This window comes from Oncorhynchus clarkii, chromosome 17 (genome assembly GCF_045791955.1).
Source record: "Oncorhynchus clarkii lewisi isolate Uvic-CL-2024 chromosome 17, UVic_Ocla_1.0, whole genome shotgun sequence".
Taxonomy (NCBI): Eukaryota; Metazoa; Chordata; class Actinopteri; order Salmoniformes; family Salmonidae; genus Oncorhynchus; species Oncorhynchus clarkii.
The window spans coordinates 11,510,469-11,531,552 of record NC_092163.1 but is presented as its reverse complement, the minus strand read 5'-3'; the positions used below and the strand labels follow the sequence as shown (position 1 = coordinate 11,531,552).

The window sequence follows — 21,084 nt, the reverse complement described above, 5'->3', positions numbered from 1 at the left end:
TGAACGACTGCGTGACCTTTCAAATAGAATATTCATGTTCTATTTTCCACACAGGCCTGATACTGCACACCATGGGTATCTCCCAAATGGAGCCCTGTTCCCTGTATAGTGCACACTGCACACCATGGGTATCTCCCAAATGGAGCCCTGTTCCCTGTATAGTGCACACTGCACACCATGGGTATCTCCCAAATGGAGCCCTGTTCCCTGTATAGTGCACACTGCACACCATGGGTATCTCCCAAATGGAGCCCTGTTCCCTGTATAGTGCACACTGCACACCATGGGTATCTCCCAAATGGAGCCCTGTTCCCTGTATAGTGCACACTGCACACCATGGGTATCTCCCAAATGGAGCCCTGTTCCCTGTATAGTGCACACTGCACACCATGGGTATCTCCCAAATGGAGCCCTGTTCCCTGTATAGTGCACACCATGGGTATCTCCCAAATGGAGCCCTGTTCCCTGTATAGTGCACACTGCACACCATGGGTATCTCCCAAATGGAGCACTGTTCCCTGTATAGTGCACACTGCACACCATGGGTATCTCCCAAATGGAGCCCTGTTCCCTGTATAGTGCACACTGCACACCATGGGTATCTCCCAAATGGAGCCCTGTTCCCTGTATAGTGCACACTGCACACCATGGGTATCTCCCAAATGGAGCCCTGTTCCCTGTATAGTGCACACTGCACACCATGGGTATCTCCCAAATGGAGCCCTGTTCCCTGTATAGTGCACTTATTTTGACCAGAGCCCTGTGGGCATCAACTGGAATGGTCTCCTGGTCTGTCAGGATCGCCTTGTTATGTGATTTAGACTAAGTTGCTTTGTCATTCTCTCTGGGTAAGAGCATCTGCTGAATACATACATAGCGTAATGAAGAGAGGGATGGCTGAGAGGGATGGATGGAGAAAGAGCGGAACGGGGAGAAGGAGAGATATTGTCACTCTGATGTGGGGTGTCCTTTAGACAGATATGTGTCACGCATCTTGTCAGCACAACATTTGTAAACGCGTGTGTGTGTCCCTGGTTGTGTAAGCTTATGCCGTCAGTTCAGCGGAGCCTGTGATTCAGAGGCAGTAGCTGCAGCTGATTTACTTTCGGGTCAGTTAGCGCCGGCTAGCTAGTGTGTTTGAGGAGCCTGGCATGTTAGAAAATGGACTCCTCTGCCCTGTCTGACTGCAGCAGTGTCACTGTGTGCAGATATCTGGCCTGGTTAGCTGTGGTTCTAGGCCTTTTGACATGAATAATGACTTATCAGGGACCTCTTTGTCTAATGGGTGTATGGCATAAGTCTACAGCCTAATTCTAAAGCACTGGAGTGTATGAAGAATGGGGGTAGGTGGCATTCATTGGACACTACTGAACTGTAGATGATGCAGGAATTGAAAGGTGCAGTTCTGTTGTCAGTACATTAGACACGGAGCTTAACAGTACACAATTCAAAACACAATTTATTAAATTCTTGGCACGTTTACCAGCTATCTGTACATTCCTAACATAAAGAACTGTAGAAGAAACCCTTCCCTTCCTTCCTTGTTAAATAATTCCATCCTCCCCTAAGCCGCCCCCTCTCCCCATCACTCTCCTCCCTCCCACTCGCTCTCCTCCTGCTGCTGCTGTTCTCCCTGTCCTCCCCCTCAACTCCACCCTTTTTTTTTTTTTTTACGCTTCATTAAATCCAGACGGGACCCTTGCATCCACCCCCCCCCCCAGTCAACCTCACTGCCAGGCAGCCTCATAGCAACAGAACATTAGCTAGCCCCGTAAACTCCTCCCACTCTACATCTCCTTATAGGGTAACATGTCTGCTTGTCATGAAGCCCCTCTCACTCCACCCCCACATCCATTTCCTTGTAGGGTCTTATGCATGCTCCAGATTATCACGTGCACACCACGTTCTCTGTCATCTCTCCTGTATTGTGTCTGGTATTAATGGTCTGTTAGGCTCCGGTGCAACTCTTTATGAAAGGTACACATTCAAGACAGACATGGTTGACAATATCTGTCGGTCAATATTGCTTTACCGTACCGCTTGTCAACCATGCAACGACGCACGCAGACCCCAGACAAACAAAACACACACACACACACACACACACAGGTGAACACACAAACAGGAGTCTATTGACACTACATATGACGTTCCTCCTCTTCCAACACATTGTCAGTGACCATGGAGCTAGTTCATCTTGTTCAGAGGACACGGAGAGCTCAATACCAATCTGACTCTGGCTTTCCCATGGCCAACGTGTTCATGTGTGTACATAAGCTAGTGCCTAGATGACCGTTGTACTGTCAATCACACCGTGCACTGAGCGGTTGGAGCAAGGCCTGTTGGGATTTCACATCCCGCCCTCCTTTGTAAAGTGCATCATTAGTTTTCAAAAGCATATCAGTTTAGCGCTGCCATAGAGTGGACACAAATGAACATTCAAAATGGACCTCGGCAAATACGACTTCCACAATCCCAATAGTAGAACGGTTTTGCAGTGTTAACTGGACCATTTAAATAATCCATTATTATTACATTTGAAGCACGGCTCAGGACATTGTGTATGCTTCATGCCCATGTGGGCCTGTGCAAAGTTGTTACACTTCCTAGTGACACTTCACACCCACCTCGATCAATGAATGGTCGTCATAGCAACACCACTAATATACCATTTTGAAGAAAGGGGGCAGAATCATAAATCACCAGTACTGTAGGCCTTTGAAGAATGTCAAGAGCTTTTGACCTCCATAGTTTGTTTGTGTGTGTGTGTGTGGTGAGCCAGGTAGGCGTCTCTCCCATGCCTTAGGGCACACGCTTGGGTGGGGCTCTGCAAATATTTCTCCAACCCTTTCTCCTCCCAGTGCCAGGCTATCCCTATTTGCACAAAGAGAGCTGAAGTAAAAGTACACCTTAAAACAGAAGCTATAATTTACTGTGCCTCTCCACAAACAAAAAAATCCCCCTTTCAAGTGAATTGCAGTTCTGTGGATCCAAAGTTGCAATGTCAGCGATTCAGAATTCTATTACATCACGCAACAAACTAGCTTTATCCAGTGAGCTATCCATCTCACTGTCTAGATTATATGTCTACACCCATCTATCTCCCTTATCCATTTCTCTATCAGTCCATCTGTGTATAATCTATCCTTTAGGAACAACTATGACTTCTATGGGCCTTCCTGTAAAGACAAAAGGCTGTCTTTCACCTTTCATTTCAATGTACATTCTCCTGTTTCCCCTCTCTCCGTCCCATCCCCCTCTTTCTGGGGCTCTTAATATTTTAAAGGAAAACATTGAGATAACAGCTGCTAGGGCCCCAGGGAGAGGCACAGGGAAAAGAGGTCAAATAGTAAAGGAAGCAGGATTCAAAAGGTACTGCTGAAAGAAGTGTACAGGTCAACGCATGTGTGCAGGCAGAGCACTAACCAGGGTAGTCAGTCAGACACTGGTGGAACACATGGTGGGACCACTGAGTCATCCCTCAAATATAATGATATGACGATAGTCTGACACACACACACACACGAGTCTCGACCTTCAACAAAGTGTGTGTGTGTGTGTGTGTGTGTGTGTGTGTGTGTGTGTGTGTGTGAGAGAGAGAGAGAGAGAGAGCGCCTCTCAGAGAGATAAGAGTATTGGTTGAAAAGAGAAAGCAAGACAGAGAGAGACCGGCAGAGAGTGAGACAAGAGCGAGAGAGAGACAACTGTTCTTGGGGCACCTGTCCCTTTCGCTCAGAGCATAGAGGGATACGTATACAGACAGCTGCAGAATTTCTTTACGCCCATTTGCTCTTCTCCCCCCTATTCCCTCTCTCCTATTCCCTCTCTCCTATTCCCTCTCTCCTATTCCCTCTCTCCTCCCTCCTATTCGCAAACATGTCGAGGCTTACTCAGATCCCGAGGACAGTGAAGGCTAGAGGCCTGTACTTACACGGTCATCCTAAACAAATCCTTATTCTCACACACGTACACATCCCTTTCCCTGTTCTCCAGATTTGCAGGAACAAATATTCCCGTCCATATGTACTGCATATAAACATAAATGCTACGACGCATGAATTGAGAAGGCAGAGTACAAATGTAGCCAGCGAACGTATCTGTGAGCACTAGAGGCCCAGGGGAAGAGAACAGATGCCATGACAATACGGTACAGCAACGCTCACAAAGCATATTATAATACAGATTCTATCTTCAAAGGCTCCCATCTCTGTCCCTCTCCTAGTGCAGCGCAGTATTCCAGTGTTGATTTCCTATTTACAGACGCTTCTGACTGACGATTGGGTGGAAAGCCATGCATGAAATGGCCTCACTAGCACAGCGCTCAAGTAAAAAGGGTCAAACACAACGCTTGGCATTTTCGCCGAATTAAGAATCGCTGCAGCTAAAGAACAGGCAAACCTAGTTTATGTAATTTAATTGTTGTTCCTTTATAAACAGCAACCGAAACACAGTAGAATAAGCCTTGCAGAGGGGATTTCAAGATCGGAACTCACCGACAACACGGAAGGATAGTACAGTCCCATCATCGTATTTGTGCAAAAACTTGAAATATCTGTTTATCCTCTCTCCTTTCCTCCTCTATCCGAGTGCGTGTCCCGTGTCCAGCTCACTCTCCCGTCTATCTGTCGCTCTTCACAGATTCAAAATCTCCCTCCTCTTCCCTCGCTTGCTCCATATACCATGCCAATCCCCCCTCCCCACCACCTCCGCTCTCTCTGTCCCTGTCACTCTCCCTCGCTCACTTTTTTCCCCTCTATTGTGCTTTCCTTTCCCTCAACCCCCAGCCTTCCGTTTTCTCTGTCGTGCCGTTGCCTGTTCACTGCTCATCCCTCAGATAGCCTGATGCTCCCCAGCCACACTTCCTCCTCCCCTCCCTTTACGCCGCCTCCTTTCCCTTGCTGTCACACCTGCAAACTTTCCCCCTCCCCTACTTCTCTCTCTCCCGCCGTGTCGCAGTATCTCCCTCCCCCCTGTTCTCTTTCTCTCCATGTAGGTGAGTTAAACTGGGGCTGCTCGCACCACTGGGAGACTGAAGAGCGAGAGAGAGAGAGAGAGAACAGAAGCTCTGTTTCCCTCCTTCCTCTCCTTTCTGTTTTTCTCACACTCTCTCCGTCTCCTGCGTGACTCTCTGGGCTCTTCCATCGGAAAGTCTTTGATCACCTCGTCTCATGCTGTCAGTGACAGTTTAGCAGCTCTTCCCCAGGGGGCTTTGTGAGCAACTTCTCATCGTCTCGTGTTTTTAACCTCTTCGGGCCAACATCCCCTCACGACACCGCCGTGGTCCAAATGGCTTTCTCCTCTATACCACTTCCTTGAGCAAGACTCGTTTAAGAACAGACAAATTCTAGGTATTTTCAGTTAAAAGATGCCATTGTTTTCCTTTAGCTGCCATTCCACACTACACAGAGGTATACAGTAAGTGGACATGAGGACCGTCCGTATTCTTTTATTTAGCCACAGAACAACCAAGGATATAGATATATAGATAGTGGAATGGGAATATCCATTCTAGTAATTCTAATTCCAAGCATACATTGTCAGCCATGTAAAACGTTCACGGCGAATGTTACAAGGCATCCGTAGTGAGCGGGGGATAAAGAGAGAGGGATGATGGGATTATGGAAAGAGCATGGAGGATGATCTGAGGATTAACAACACCAACTAAACCACCTAATAACACAATCAGCCTCTTAAAACACACCCAGGTAAACACACTGGACATACGGTACACACACAAACACATTTATAAGGTAGGCCCCTATGTATGGTTTTTATTGTCATATGGGCTGTGTTGACTGCAGGGCACACACACACACAGTTTGTATCTCAGTTACTAGTGTTTCCACTAGGATTTATTTCAGCAGCGGTGGCAAATACCTTATATCTGGTTCAAGTTTACATTGAAAAAGACCAAAAATTGTTTCAAAATAAAATAATAATACATACAAGTTGAAGTCGGAAGTTTACATACACTTAGGTTGGAGTCATTAAAACTCATTTTTCAACCACTCCATAAATGTCTTGTTAACAAACTATACTTTTGGCAAGTCAGTTAGGACATCTACTTTGTGCATGATAAGTAATTTTTCCAACAACTGTTTACAGGCAGATTATTTCACTGTATCACAATTCCAGTGGGTCAGAAGTTTACATACACTAAATTGACGAGTCCTATATCAACATAGCCTGAAATGCTGCTCAGCAAGGAAGAACCCACTGCTCCAAAACCAGCAAAAAAAAGCCAGACTACGGTTTGCAACTGCACATGGGGACAAAGATCGTACTTTTTGGAGAAATGTCCTCTGGTCTGATGAAACAAAAATAGAACTGTTTGGCCATAGTGACCATTATATGTTTGGAGGAAAAAGGGGGAGTCTTGCAAGCCGAAGAACACCATCCCTACCGTGAAGCACGGGGTGGCAGCATCATGTTGTGGGGGTGCTTTGCTGCAGGAGGGACTGGTGCACTTCAGAAAATAGATGGCATCATGAGGGAGAAAAATTATGTGGATATATTGAAGCAACATCTCAAGACATCAGTCAGGAAGTTAATCTTGGTTGCAAATGGGTCTTCCAAATGGACAATAACCCCAAGTATACTTCCAAAGTTGTGGCAAAATGGCTAAAGGACAACAAAGTCAAAGTATTGGCATGGCCACACACATATATACACATATATGAGCATATAGGCAAAACGCTGTAGTATATACTCAAAACAAACTATTATGTTTTAGAATAGTGAGGGAGAAATTGAAGCTACTGACAGGACAGCTCTACAACATCCTCCATGCCATATCTATGTGCTTATCTTGATATTGAATTGAAATTCCTACCATATTTTTTGGCTATCCAAGGGCAAACAGGAAATAAAAATAAACCTAGAGAGCAACCATATGCCTAATGTAAAGCCATATTAACAAAGAGTAAACTTATATAGAGAAGGTTATTCAGGAGAGGTTGTGTGTGGAAAAAAACATTTCAGTTGAATGCATTCAGTTGTACAACTGACGAGGTGTCCCCCTTTCCCTTACAAGAAGTTATCAGGCTCCCAATCAGAAATGATCTGAATCCACATCACCACCTTGTGGCTTGAAGAGCTTAGAAAATAACTTAAATATGTAATTGCCCATATGTGGAAGAGCACAATGGCGGACATAAGATAATGTAAATATATCATACAATATGCAAATGTCTCACATGTATGCAATTATGTTAAGGAGACTGTAGTCTTACCTGACTGTGGGTTGGGTATCCATGGTAACCAAGGGTCAGGGGGTCATTGTTCTGAAAGAGAAGAGAGCAGACATTTAAAAACCAAGGTCACCAACTACAAAGTTCACCAATTATTATTATTTTTTTACATCGGCGTTTGACCCGTTTGTGTCCGTTTTAAGTTGTATAATCTTCCCTCCTTTATTCTCTTTCCAGACAATCATCCCTCTCTCCTCACCAGTATATTCCACGTTCCAGTTAATTGATGCATTAATGGCCACACTAATCAAATTAATTCTGCCTGTGCCTCACACACTCCTCTAGCTAGCTCCACTCAATGTCCTGGTGTGTCCTCTTCCTCTCTCTTCTCACGCCAGTGGAGCTATTGTGTGTTCGTTAGGAGAGATAAGAGGACAGGGAGAGAGAGAGAGAAAGAATGAGGGAGGAGGGGGAGAAAAAGAGAGAGACTCACCGTAACGCTTAAATCAGAAATAGGTCACAAGTGTCATGGAGTATACTGCCTCCCTCACATCATCTGCCCTGATGCAACCCACTGTCAGATTCCTCGCATTGATTTGCTCCGTTATAACTGGTGGTGGTGGTGTTGCAAGAGAGAAAATGGAAAGAGGGAGACGTAGGCTAGCTACCAAATATTTGGTGAGTAATTGCCTAGAGTCCTCATTAAGCTCTCCTCTTCCCCCATTGTGCGATCAGTTAATGTTAGGTTACCCGATGTTAATTAAGCTGTGACTGTCTGTTATAAAACACACTTGTAACGCACTTTAATCACACGCATAACACCATGTACTGGCATTTATGCAGTGCTCTATCAAAATATGCCATGTGCTGGTTTTACAGAATTTACAATTGGATCGGTTTGAGGGGAATAAAATATAGTCTGTGTCTGTGTATCGCTACATCAAAACCATCTCTCATTTCTGTTTTCCTCCTCCCTCATCTCACTTTCATCTGGAACCAATGTCCCTCGCCTGTGTTGTCACCGGAGGGAACAATTTGCTCCGTGCGAATCACAGCTTGAGCCCTCACAATGAGCGCTGTAGCCATCTACCTCAAGGCACAGGCGACGTTACACAACTCCATCGTAATACTTTTTATGGAAATCAAAAGTAGAAAGTAGAGAGAAGAGTTGCTATGCTCGTTCACTGCCGTTTGAGTAAGTGTCCTGGAGAGCCAAAAATGTACTTAGCGAGAACAGATTTGAGGCAACAGTAAATTATTAATTGCCTTTTAGAAGCCTGACTAACATGAATAAAGTATAAACATCTATTTGAAACGGAGGGTAAATTCCCTGAACTGTGTTGTAGTCATGAAGGCAGACATGCAATAATACTAGGCAAATCCAGACATTTTTAAGGGGCACCGCGAAATCTGATAATTATGTTGAAAGATCTAAGGGGGAAGGGCCGGGGTGAGACGGTAAAAACACATCTGGAATAAATATTTCTGGAATAGCTCAAAAAAAAAGGAGGGTGTTTGAGGAAAATGAAGGGATGAAAAGGAGGGAGGAGTAGAAAGTGAGGGAGGAACCCAGGCTAGACGAATAGAGAGAGAAATAGGAATAGGGATAAAAAAAAACAATTTTAAACAGTCCAAAGGAGATGAGGACTCCGTCCCAAATAGCACCCTAAGTGCCTATGGCCCTGGTCAGAGCAGTGCACTATATAGGGTGCCATTTGGGATGCTACCAAGAACAAAGACAGTAAGTCATACATAAGCAGAGTCATGCGCTTAATTTCCTTGAGGAGAGGAGAGAAGAGGAGAGAGAAGAGGGGAGAGGGGGGGAAAAGGAGAGCTGTCTTAACGGAACATGTCCACTCAGACAAACACTAATACACAAAAATATATGCGCACTCTCGCTCACATTCAGACACGCGCACAAACGCTCTCTGGATAACAGCTTTGCTATAATCTAAACACACACAACGACCCAAAATACTCTCATAAATACACACACACCAGTTGTGCTACCCCCACACATTACAGCTAATCTACTAGAGTGACTCCATCTAGCATCTGTAGCCTTTTAAGAAACCATCCAAGTATGCAAATGCTACTTCTACTTATGCCTTCTGTCTTTGTCAAATTAATGGGCTATTTCTGTTTAGAGGAGAAGCTGAATAAAAGCAGAGGACAAACTGAAGGAGGGAAAAAGAGAGTGAGAGGGAGAGAGCAATCAGGAGAAAGTAACAAGATGTCTTGAAGTCAACAGATGGTGAAAGGAGGGAGGGGAGAGGGGGACTCCAGGGGGGGGGGGGGTGAAAAAGGACCCAAAACAGAGGTATGGGTTGAGAAGGGCATGGTGTGTGTGTGTGTCAACGTGAACAGGAGTTCAGTTACTTCCAATGGTCCAAGTTTCTCACTCACATCACCAGTTCACAGGATTGTGGTAATCCCTTGTACACACACATGGAAACAGTGCCCTCCCAAAACCACAGGTTGTGTGTGTAGTGGTGATTCTTTATTTTCACAGGCCACCTGGTTATTCACTCATCATTTGATACAGGATCACTTTCTTATGGAGTCGACTCCAAGTTGAAACCACATCAAATTTAATTCCATTTTCCCCAAAGAACATGGAGGGCCAAGAAGGCATGAGGCACTCAAGAGGATGTGACTCCATCTCAACCACAGAGCCCTTACATTCTAAGCCAGATAGCCAGCCAGAGGATCCAATAGTGTATTCTAGCACTCTATACTTCCCATTCTTGTCCCTTGACACAGAATACCTACACTTACAGTCCTATGCTTTTAGAGGGGGTTTAACTGGTTTTACGTGCAGCTCCTGGATCAATTGGAACTGTTCCTGCTGATGGTTGATGCTAGAACTGGGGCAGGAAAATCTGATTCTAGATCAGTTTATCAAGACAATGTCGACCTGTAATACACAGATAACAAATGAACTCCTGCTACACAGAACCCAAAATAAACAACTTGGGGTTGAGTCAGTGAACCTGGTGGAGGAGACCGTCACCATCCTCTCGGAGAGAAATGGGACCAAAACTACATAAATATTCTCAAACTCACAGCAGGAGAGGAGAACATTTTTCTTGCTGACGTTTCATTCTATTTCGGTCGGGCGGACTGAAATAAAAGTACATCCGAGTGCTGCTGCTCACTACTCTGCTGACCTGGGTTCAAACACTATTCAAAATCATTCCAATTTCCAAACCATTTCATCTCTGCTTGATTGAGCTTGCCTGACTTTAATGGACCAATTGAATAGCCCCAAATGTGTCAACCTGGCCCATCTGGCTCTCCGGGCTTGACTAGAGCAAAGGCACAAAGCATTTGAAAGATGTCAAATAGCTTTAAACTCGGGTCTGCTGCTCTGTGCTCCTCCACCTACATTAATGTTGTAGTCCAGTCATTCATACTGGCCGCTGTCACCCCAGGCGGGTCCTAATTAGGTTAGAGACCCGGGTCGTACGCTGCGTGACAGACGCAGGGAGCTCTGCATATGGAATCAAATTGGATCCGACAACCTCGACATCTCCAAAATCTCGATTTGCGGTTCTTATTCTAACCCATGCATTTTGGATCGCAGCCAACGTGAAATATGAAGGAGGTTTTCAAAGAGCTATGCAGCTGCAGGGTAAGAATATCAAATAGCAGCTCCATAAGTGTACGATTCAGATAAACCCATTCAGGTTAGAGCTTTTATTGTTATGACTGAACTAGATAAGATTAATGATAAGGACTTTTGTGACTTTAATGTGTAAAACAGCACAAGCACACTACTCCCTATTAGGGAATAGGTACCAATAGTCAAAAGTAGTGCACTATGTAAGGAAATAAAGGTCACATTTGAGACACGCACATCAACTACAATAGTGTCTATGACCAAGTGTGCAATGGCTGACGGTCCTCTGTTGTGTGATGGTGGAAAGGGATGGCTTATCAAATCAAATCAAATTTATTTATATAGCCCTTCGTACATCAGCTGATATCTCAAAGTGCTGTAAAGAAACCAAGCCTAAAACCCCAAACAGCAAGCAATGCAGGTGTAGAAGCACCATTACCACCACATCCCATTCTACTGGCATTAACCAGAGGTCAGAGGTCATGACGTGGTGTGACGAGCAGCGTGCCAAACAATCTATGACAACACCCAGTAGAGGGAAAGACAATGAGAGAGGGGGAGAAAGAAAGACAGCGGAAATGTTGAGAGTAGGAGAATGAGATGAGTGAGACGTGTCCAGTTACTGGACTACTTAAGGAATAACCTCACATAATAACACAACACTTTCCATGATTCATCCTACCCATGGGGGAGAGGCCGGGAGGGGGTGAGGCCGGGGAGGGGAAAGATACCCATGGGGGAGAGGCCGGGAGGGGGTGAGGCAGGGGAAAGAAGTTAGATTTGGAGAAATGCAATCATGAAGTCATTTCTTGGAAAGCTTAGCGCCACTCTCGTTTAAGGAAGGAGTGTTCAATATCTCTTAACCTACTTTCAGCTGAAATATTAATGGAGGCATCAGGTCAGGGGAATAAGAACACAGCACCGGTACCACGTATTCACTAAGTGGAAAATTATTAACAGTACTCAATCTAATGTCGTAACAATGAACAGTCTGTATTATAAATAGTGTGGAAGCCTATTGATTACAATAAACAATAGGAATTTAAAGCAATGTCAATAAATGTACATCACCAGCTTTTGTAGCCAAAATATGATACTAAGCTCTACCGCCTGCATTATGCAGTGTGTGTGTGTGTGTGTGTGTGATTAATCCTTCCCCTGTAGATAGGGATCAGCGTGGTTCTAATGCCCCCTCCTGAATGAGCGGTGATCCCGTTAGCCTAGCGAAAAAAGCCTCTTTATTGCTGGTGATAGGGCAAATCTGCTCCCTACTACCAGGGAAGGGTGGAGGAGATCTACCAGGGAGGGGTATCTATGAGGGAGGGGTGGAGGGGGATTTACCAGGGAGGGGTGGAGGGAAATCTACGAGGGAGGGATGGATGGGGAATCTACCAGGGAGGGGTGGATGGGGAATCTACCAGGGAGTAGTGGGATCTACAAGGGAGGGGTGGAGGGGGATCTATGAGGGAGGAGAGATCTACCAGGGAGGAGGTGGGGGTCTTAGACCAACCCGAAGACTTTCAATACCTTTTTAGGAGCCAAGTGACCATTGATCCATCCATCCATACATACATACCTCTCCCTCCCATACAAAACGCAGACACATACCATCTTCCATCCATGCTGTCTGTTTTAAGTGAATTAGACACTATAAGATTGTCTTTCAGCACCCCTGTATCCCTGTATCGTGGTGGACTGCCTCTAAAGACAGTCTCCCCCACTATTACACGAGGGCAGCAAACTCGTCAATGCCCCTCCATTACCGCTACTTACAACGGCAGAGAGAAGGGCATTTTACCTTTGGATGGATCGGTTAACTTCCCGCTGCAACTTAATGCAACATGATACATTTAGTGCATCACGTGACATCCTGCCTATGTATTTCTCTAGAGATGTGGAAAATGTGGGCATTTGACAGCACTAAAAAATACTGGGTAGCCGGGTCAATTTGATTTGGTTTAAATAAATCTGCTGTAATGATACTGGCAGTTCCATCATTAAGTGGTAAATGTCACCGCCAAGTGCAATAGACTAAAGCATGTGGGTTTGACTTGTTACAGTAGAACTAAAGGACTAAATACACAACAGGCAGTGATTGTATCCCAGTCATAGAATGGGACGTCTTTGTTTAAGGTCCCCCACCCCAACCCCCAAAAATCACACACGCAAACATTTCACTCTCATTATAAACCAAATACTATTAACACCAAGACGCCAGACGAAGTACGACTGTTTTAGCATAACAAAGGTTACTTTTGTTTACATTCCTGCTATTTGAAAACATGCTTTTCTCAGTGATAGAGGCCAAATGCCGCTGCTTTCGACGGAGTATAATAATGTAACCGCTGGAGAAAGAGCATAGCCTGCATAACTAAGTAAACATGTTGTTGAATAGGCCTACACTACAATAACAAAGGACCTCTGAAGCATTGTATCGTTTCAGGAAAATGTCAGTTTTGTGTACACTTCAAAAGACATGGCAACATTGTAGCAGCCTCGTAGTCATCGATATTAATAGGCTATATATATATATATATATATATTGCTTGCCGAGTCCGCGGAGAGCTAAAATGCAGATAGGATACTGTAAACTACTACTAGGCTATTGTGTGGGTCAACTCGTACACCGATCTCTCTCGCGCTCTGTCGACACGCTAATTAATCACACCAATAAATAGATGAAAATGGTCGGAAGATAATTAGCCTAGCGACCTCATTCGAGTGCTATATTAAATAGTTTGAGTTAGTATGGTGTTTCCTGTGTGGTTTTAATGTCTACGGTAGCGAATAATTAGGCTATTAGCAGCCTATCTGGCATGAAAACACCAGTTTGAGATCAAAGCTATCTATAACAGCGCTTTGCTTTGTGTTTTGGCTGTAAAGCATGCAAATGGGTGTATTAATTCGAAAAACAGCAATTCAAATGCCCACTCCTCTCTCGGTTCCTTCTCACCTGGCCGACCTCTGCGACTACTCCAGATGCGTCAATCCGGGGACGCTTGCACTCTGCCCCGGCCGATTCCACAAGAGCGGTCGACGTCTGCGCGTCAGATGCTGGGTCTCCTCGCTTCATTCCCCGGACAGCTACGCCAGAAGCCCCGATCGAGTTGGGATGCACCCCGGCCATTGTGTCCTGGAGCTCTCGATCCCGGTCCATGATAGCCCGAGATACAGGCAGCATGATTGATGTTACGTCGGTCGACATTAACATTTAAAAACGCCTGATGTTCCCCGTCTAGTGCTATAATTTTCACCTATCCTTTCTACCTTGGCCTCTGTCGAACTCTTTTCTGTGGTCAAAATTATGTTTGTAAGAAACCGATTGGGGTTTTATATAGTCTGTCCCTGTTATGAAACCCTTGATATTAAAGAATGATCAGATGTTTATAATCTTATCAAGTAATTCGATATAACTAATTACTTATTTCTTTAAAATTAGTTGCTCTTACTGCCATTGATACGATGCAGATTACAAATACATTCTATACAAAATTAATAGTTAACGTTAGTCATCGGTTCATAGCCTTGTGTTTAGGCCTAGCCTACTAACGTTAGTCATGTAACGTTAAAGCAATATTCAGTCTGCAGAAGGCCTAGGCTATTTCATCGTTTTATTAACCTAAGTAATTAGCTACACTGCTTAATGATACTGTGCCTGGAATAATATGCCCATTCACCGTTGACCCCTTATTTGTGCCAGAGACAGAAATATTTTATGAAAATACATCAACATCCTACCTCAAGCGCAGGACTAAAATCACTAAACATGTCTTCCCTGACTGCTATTGCCTTTTTCAGTCTACTCGCCAGACTTTTTCGCATGGAGAGGGTTATTGAAAGTCAATCCTGAAGAACCATCTCCCCATGTTAGTCTTCCGTTCTGTGTTAGATGAATTCCCAAAACAAAAGACAACGGGGCTGCGGTATTTCCTTTACCGTCTTCCCTATATTTTTTTTCGTCCTTATCCCGGTGTATTCTTGCGGCGTGTACACTACAGAAAGGAAATGATCTTCCCTCCCCCTCTGTGCTCTCGTGTAGGTCCCTCCCTCGTTCCCCTTGGACGTGCGCCCTCCTATCTTCCGTTCTCTCCCTAAAAACGCACACACACTAGCATGGTAGCCACAACAAAAAACGTAGTGTGCCGCAGTGCTTACAAACAATTAAAATGGGGGGCATGTGAGGGCCATGTTCATTTCCACAGCATTTTGAACCTAGACTTCTTTAACCAGCGGAATATGAATGACGCATGATTCGCGTGCTCCTCCTTTAAAATAGACTAAAGGCCTACTAACCTATGCTGTAGAATAAAATAAACATCTCGAAGGTGACATTACTCAGATAAATGTGCCATTGAGGTTATAACATGATTGTGCTCCTATTATTACACAACAGCCAGTTAAAGGTCTTCGGACCCCTCAACTACAAATCAAGAGCCTCAGGAGGGCATTCTCGATCCTGGTTTAGAGCTTGGCTGACACCCAGTGGTCAAAACTTATGATCTTCATGCGAATTAATGACTGTATGTATGTATGTATAATATGGAAGAGGTCTGCTAACCTATATTCAAAAGCCATTTTAGACAGTAATCACATTGAATGCTATAATGTATGGAATAACATTGGATATCCAGAATGTTGATTCAGGCCGTTGTCTAGAACCTCCATAGGCGGAGTCAGTGTGAACGTAAACAATTGAGTACAGCACTGGAGGAGTCAGCTTCATGCCATCTAGACTAAACTGCCTGGGAGCAAGAAACACACAGTCTCCTTTAAAGGGGTTTTATTAGTGGTGAACGAGCAGCCTTGGGCCTGGAGATGAAAAGAGAGAGGGAGAGGAAAGAAGTTAGAATGGAGTTAGTATTAGTAAAGTTGAATCTGTTCCACTGACAAAGGGAAAATCGTACCAGTTAATCTTCCATGACTATTGCTTTCTGTCCATCTTTTCTCTGTGGAACAGAGGCAGGAAATGCATTAGTCCTCTTAAATAATTAAAGTAGCCTTAATTACAAAACCATATTTTTGCTGTGTGGCACCACACGTCAGCCTTTTGCTCCATTTCTGGGAATTAAATAATTATAATAAAATTAAAATAAATCACATGTGAGTTATGGATACAACCCAAATGGTACCCTACTCCCTATATAGTGCACTACTTTTGACCAGGGCTCTGCCGTGTCCATATTGGCTGAACATTGTGACCGTGCGGTTCCTTACAGTCACTGGCCAAAGCATCCCGCTACACACAGGCTGCCGTCCAGCGGCGAACACACTTCAGTAGAACACATGAAGTAGATCTGAGGGAAGGAGAGAGCGAGAACAGAGGAAAAGGGAGGGTCAGATGAGAAGCGAGTCAGCCACACCTACAGACAGAGCTGCTTTTACTGGCCTCTTTGCCTTTGGCTAGGTCTCAAGGCTCCTGTTGTTCATGGCCATTGATCGATTAAAGGGCTAAATAGGTTAAATTAATGGAGGGAAACTGTCACGCACTGCCAGATCACTGAGAATGGAGCAAAGAAAAACAAGGGAAGATGGCTACTTTAACTTAAGACAGCCATTGGCTCCAAGTTAAAAGCAGGGGAGCAGCCCTCACCTCTTCATGGTCCTCCAATGTCTGGGTCTGTCCAGAGGTGAGGAACTGGAAGGTGGAGATGGTGAACCTTCGTGTCTGGCCGTGGTGGAAGGGTGGGGGTGGAGGAGATGGGTGAGGCTTCTGAGAGGCCGGGTCCAGATGGTTAGGACATCTACGCAGAGGTGAGAATGTGGTTATTCAGCGCAACAAGAAAAACTCTGAAGATGCTTCCCTTTTCCTCCATCCCTGTGATCATGTGCAGTTTGTAAATGTTAAATAATATAATGTAAAATTACTTTAAATTGTACCCCAAAATTTAGTGAGCTACAAAAGTATTGAAACAGTGACAAGTTTTGAAATTAAACTAGTCAATGACTGGAGGTTTCAGTGAAGACTGTCAGCTTTCATTTTTAGGGTATTTTCATCAATATCGGATAAAATGTTTAGAAATTACTGCACTTTTTGTATATTGTCTCCTAAAATGGGGGGGGGGATTCACTTGTGTATTAAAAGTAGTCAGTTTAGTATTTACATCCCATATTCCTAGCACCCAATGATTACATCAAGCGTGTTACTTCAAACTTGTTGGATGCATTTGCTGTTTGTTTTGGTTGCGTTTCAGATTATTTTGTGCCCAATAGAAATGAATGGTAAATCATTTGCGTCATTTTGAAGTCACTTATTGTAATGGTAAGAAGTTTGCATGTCGTGGGCGTATGATATTTGTGCGTCTAACTTTATCACTTACGATTCATTAAGGAATATCCATAGCCATGGTAGCATCCACATTAATGTAGAAGTGTTAAGAAATATTATTATATATTATTATTTACAATTAAAGTGTACATTATTTATCATTCATTTCTACTGGGCACAATATAATCTGAACAACCAAAACAAACAGCAAATGCATCCAACAAGTTAAATGTAATCATTGGGTGCTAGGAATATGGGAGAAAATACTTAACTGTTGACTACTTTAATACACATAAGTCAATTTGTCCTAATGTTTTTGGTCCCCTACAAAATAAAAAAAAAGGGGAGATTACATGCAAAAAAAGTGCTGTAATTTCAAAACGGTTCACCCGATATGGATGAAAATACCCTCAAATTAAATCTGACAGTCTGCACATTAACCTCATAGTATCATTCCAAATCATAAATGCTGGATTACAGAACCTGAAAAAAAATTGAAAATACATTTAAAAAAAGTTTCACTGTCCCAATACTTTGAGCTCACTATCGTAGTTGAACACAGACATGTAGGAGCCTAGAAGGTCAAAGGTAACCCTGCAGCGTACCCATTATAGAGGAGTACCCAGACAGTCTGTCCTGATCTGGGGTAGGCCACGCAGTAGTGTACCAGCAGGACCACTTTGTCATCTGGGGGGTTGAGCAGACGCACCTCAAGGTGTAAGGGTTTACCCAAGAGCATCTGCAGGGGCCGGTGGTACTGGGAGTAGAAGCTACTGTACTGCTCGTCTGGAGTGGAAGTGGGGGAAAGGGTGTTACTTTAATGTGTTACATAATGTTCATCCTTTCCAGGTGCTTGACAATGTTTCTTGGCATCCAAAGCAAATTGACATACTGTTAAATGCTCTAAAAGTGATCTTTATACGTTTACATGCAAGACTGACCACTACCACTTGGAGTGTGGAGTTGGAGAAACCGATAGCAGCAAAATGGGTGAGATGTGTGAGCAACTAAAGCTGCGTACCTGTGGCAATCCTGAGCTGGACCCCCAACACGCCCTGGGCCTGAATGGAGGGGCCAAACGAGGGGGTCTTGACCAGGAAGCCAACACTCACCACAGAGCCAGGAGTGTACTGGCACTCAACCAACAGCCTAGGAGCAACAGGAAAACAGCAGATATGGAGGCCACAACTCAGAAACTTCATACATTCCTACACTGAAAAAAATATATAAACTCCATTCCTATGGAATACGTCACTCAATAAGATAATGCATCGAATTATTGTTGTTCTCTCGTTTGACCGGAATGTGTTTTTCTTTGCCAAGTAAAAGTGAAATTAACAGCCTGTGAACCCCAGTGGGGGTTTATAACTGACCTGATAGGAGAGTCTCTGGTGATGGTCCCATAGTTGAGGGTGATTGACTGGACCGTGTTGATGATCTCCACCATGTAGATTACCGTTTGGCCAACCTCCTGTTGGAACAATAGGGTCCAGTTCAGTAGGGAGAAAACGTTTTCAAACTGAACTTGTCCAATTACAAACACAGATTGATGTTGAAAACTTGATTGCTGACATGCAAAACATTTTGGGACTGTATCAACTGTAGACTAATGAAATACCAAAACATAGTTTGACTGAATGTTCCTTTAAGCCCAGTGCCCTCAGAGCACACAGATTCTGACATTTTGGAGAGCAATGTTAATGAAGTGCACCCATTCAGTAACCCATGAGGCTCAATGGAGTCCCAACCATTGCTAATCAATCCGACTTTAAAAAATTAACCCAAACTGTACAAGATAATAAAAAAAAAGGGCCACTCACGTATCTGTGGGCCCCGCAGCCGCCCAGTGGGATCTTGAACAGGGCGTAGTCTGGAGTCACCCTCTGAGGGGCGCAGGTGGGGTTGCCAGCGGCAGTGAGCAAAGCAGGGGACAGAGGGGGGTCCGTGAGGGAGGCGGGCACCGAAAAGACAAAGTGGCGGTCCAATGTGCATTCTGGGAAAGAACATGTAAACACTCTGGGTTAGCTAAAGGTGGATCTAGAGTGGCATTCCCCAAGGTTTTGACTGATATTGGGACCATATATATATATATATATATATATATATCAGACAATTAAGATTCATTGCAGGGGTGAATCTTAATGGTATTTTCTTGATTCCTCGTGTCCTCTTCCTGCATTGGAGAAGGTCAGGAACGGACAAAAGAATCAAGAAAATACAAATTGTGATTCATTTGGGGTTATACTTACCATCCATGGAGTAGTAGCAGGCAGAGGGCTTGGTGCTGTAGCAGCAGCCCAGAGAGAGACACTCTGCCTGGGATAGAGGGCGGCGGCCGCAGGGGAGGCGCTGGTCACTGGGAAGGTTACACTCTACAGGGGATACACAGGAAATGTCAATGGACAGGAGTGACCAGTAATCTGAATGAGCTGGATATAACATCCTACATATCCCTTTATTTCCAGTCAGACAACACAGGACAGGTAAGGCTCAACGCTCGTTCACCATTAAAAACAAATTAAGCAATTTTAAAAAGATAGACGTTTCAGCCATTTTTGAATTTTTCTACCTTTATTTAACTAGGCAAGTCAGTTAAGAACAAATTCTTATTTTCAATGACGGCCTAGAAACAGTGGGTTAACTGCCTGTTCAGGGGCAGAACGACAGATTTGTACCTTGTCAGCTCGGGGATTTGAACTTGCAACCTTCCGGTTATTAGTCCAACGCTCTAACCACTAGACTACCCTGCCACCCCATTAAAGCAATCAGAATGAGGATGACCTGTTATGTTTCTACCTTGATGAGAAACGGGTATGGAAACTGGACAGGACAACTGGGCCTTTCCTTTTTGTCCATTCAACGTGGAGTAAATCACATCTATGCGGTGCTCTTTACCCTGTTAGGAACAAAGATAGGAGTCAGTTTAGCCTTTTAGACCATAATGAATGAGATTACACGGACTGGGAGGACCTGATCCTTGATCAGCACATAAAACACACCTGGACAGTCATGTGACAAGAGTTGAAGGGGAGGTTCAGGGTGATCATGCCATCCTTTCCCTTGCTTGCCACATACCCACAATGCTCTGGGGCATCCATCAGGCTCATCTCAATCCCTTCGATGTCTGAGAATAATTTGTAGCCATTATTGCACAATCACTAAGACATTTTGAAAATAAATGCCCATATTTTGTCTAACAAAGCCATTATTTACATTTAAGACAAAACTGCAGTTCTGGTGAAACATCGTATGGTACTGCACAAACCAACACCCCCCCCACCCCAATAAACTGAAGGAAAAAAAAAGCTTATGTCCTCTCAACCACGTTAGAATTCAACTCATGCAGGGATGATGACAACCATATGCACCTGAAACATACACCATCCCCCAGACACACACACACACACACTTACCCTTGACAATGACTCCAGATATGGGACCTGGGGGAAGCTCCACCCTCATGTGGCGAGCAGAGCAGAAGACGTGTGGCTTGGGGGGAGTGGGAGGCCTGGTGTGGGTCGTCGTTGGGAGGGTGGTGGTAGTGGTGTGGGGTGATGGGGTCCCAGTTGACGGGCAATGGAGCTCCAGAGATCGGTATTTCCCCAGGACTGTGTCCCAAAACTTCAGGGGGAGGGAGAGCTGGTGTGGGTTGAGGGCCTGGATGAAAAAAGGAAACGTTGGGTTTAACAGCCAAAACCAACAACTCTCACTTCAATGGGCCACATCAAAATAGCAAACTGAGGTCCATTTTCACAGCAAATACTTCAAAATGAAAACAGGGTTATAGTCACCAAGCAACAAATGGAAGAAAACTGACAAACAGGGAGGGACTATCTGAACCTGTCCAAAAAGGAACTCATTTTCCGTTGCGAAACGCTTTGCTTCATTTTCTACTCTGTGCAGTAATGAACATGACCCAGATTTAAGTTCTGGGGGACTCACCATAGCCTGGCTGTGGCAGGCAGGGAGAGGGGAATGGAGGATCACTCCACCACCCTTACTCAACT

General features: G+C 44.4%; 2 protein-coding genes across 7 annotated transcripts in view; both read right to left on the bottom strand.

Annotated features, from left to right (window-relative positions):
- Nucleotides 1-14,806, bottom strand: part of LOC139370268 (RNA binding protein fox-1 homolog 2-like) — a 33,282-nt gene extending 18,476 nt beyond the window's left edge. For 2 of the 6 annotated variants that reach the window (XR_011627124.1, XM_071109640.1), the window contains exons 1-2: nucleotides 13,766-14,776; nucleotides 7,233-7,283 (exon numbers count right to left, since the gene is read on the bottom strand). Coding sequence is in view for 5 of the 6 variants with exons in the window: in XM_071109640.1 (XP_070965741.1) it covers nucleotides 7,233-7,283; nucleotides 13,766-14,023 (309 nt within the window). In the remaining variant the exon portion in view is untranslated. Of the gene's footprint in view, nucleotides 1-4,493; nucleotides 4,727-7,232; nucleotides 7,284-13,765 lie in introns of those variants that run through there. The other 4 variants (XM_071109642.1, XM_071109643.1, XM_071109641.1 and 1 more) reach the window with 3 other exon arrangements.
- Nucleotides 14,807-16,028: 1,222 nt separating this feature from the next.
- Nucleotides 16,029-17,852, bottom strand: LOC139370635 (zona pellucida sperm-binding protein 1-like). The gene is made up of 3 exons (XM_071110233.1): nucleotides 17,683-17,852; nucleotides 16,403-16,553; nucleotides 16,029-16,106 (listed from the first exon to the last, which is right to left on the bottom strand). The coding sequence occupies exons 1-3, from the start codon at nucleotides 17,814-17,816 to the stop codon at nucleotides 16,029-16,031; spliced, it is 363 nt and encodes a 120-aa protein (XP_070966334.1). The 5' UTR covers nucleotides 17,817-17,852.
- Between the last annotated feature and the right edge of the window lie 3,232 nt (nucleotides 17,853-21,084).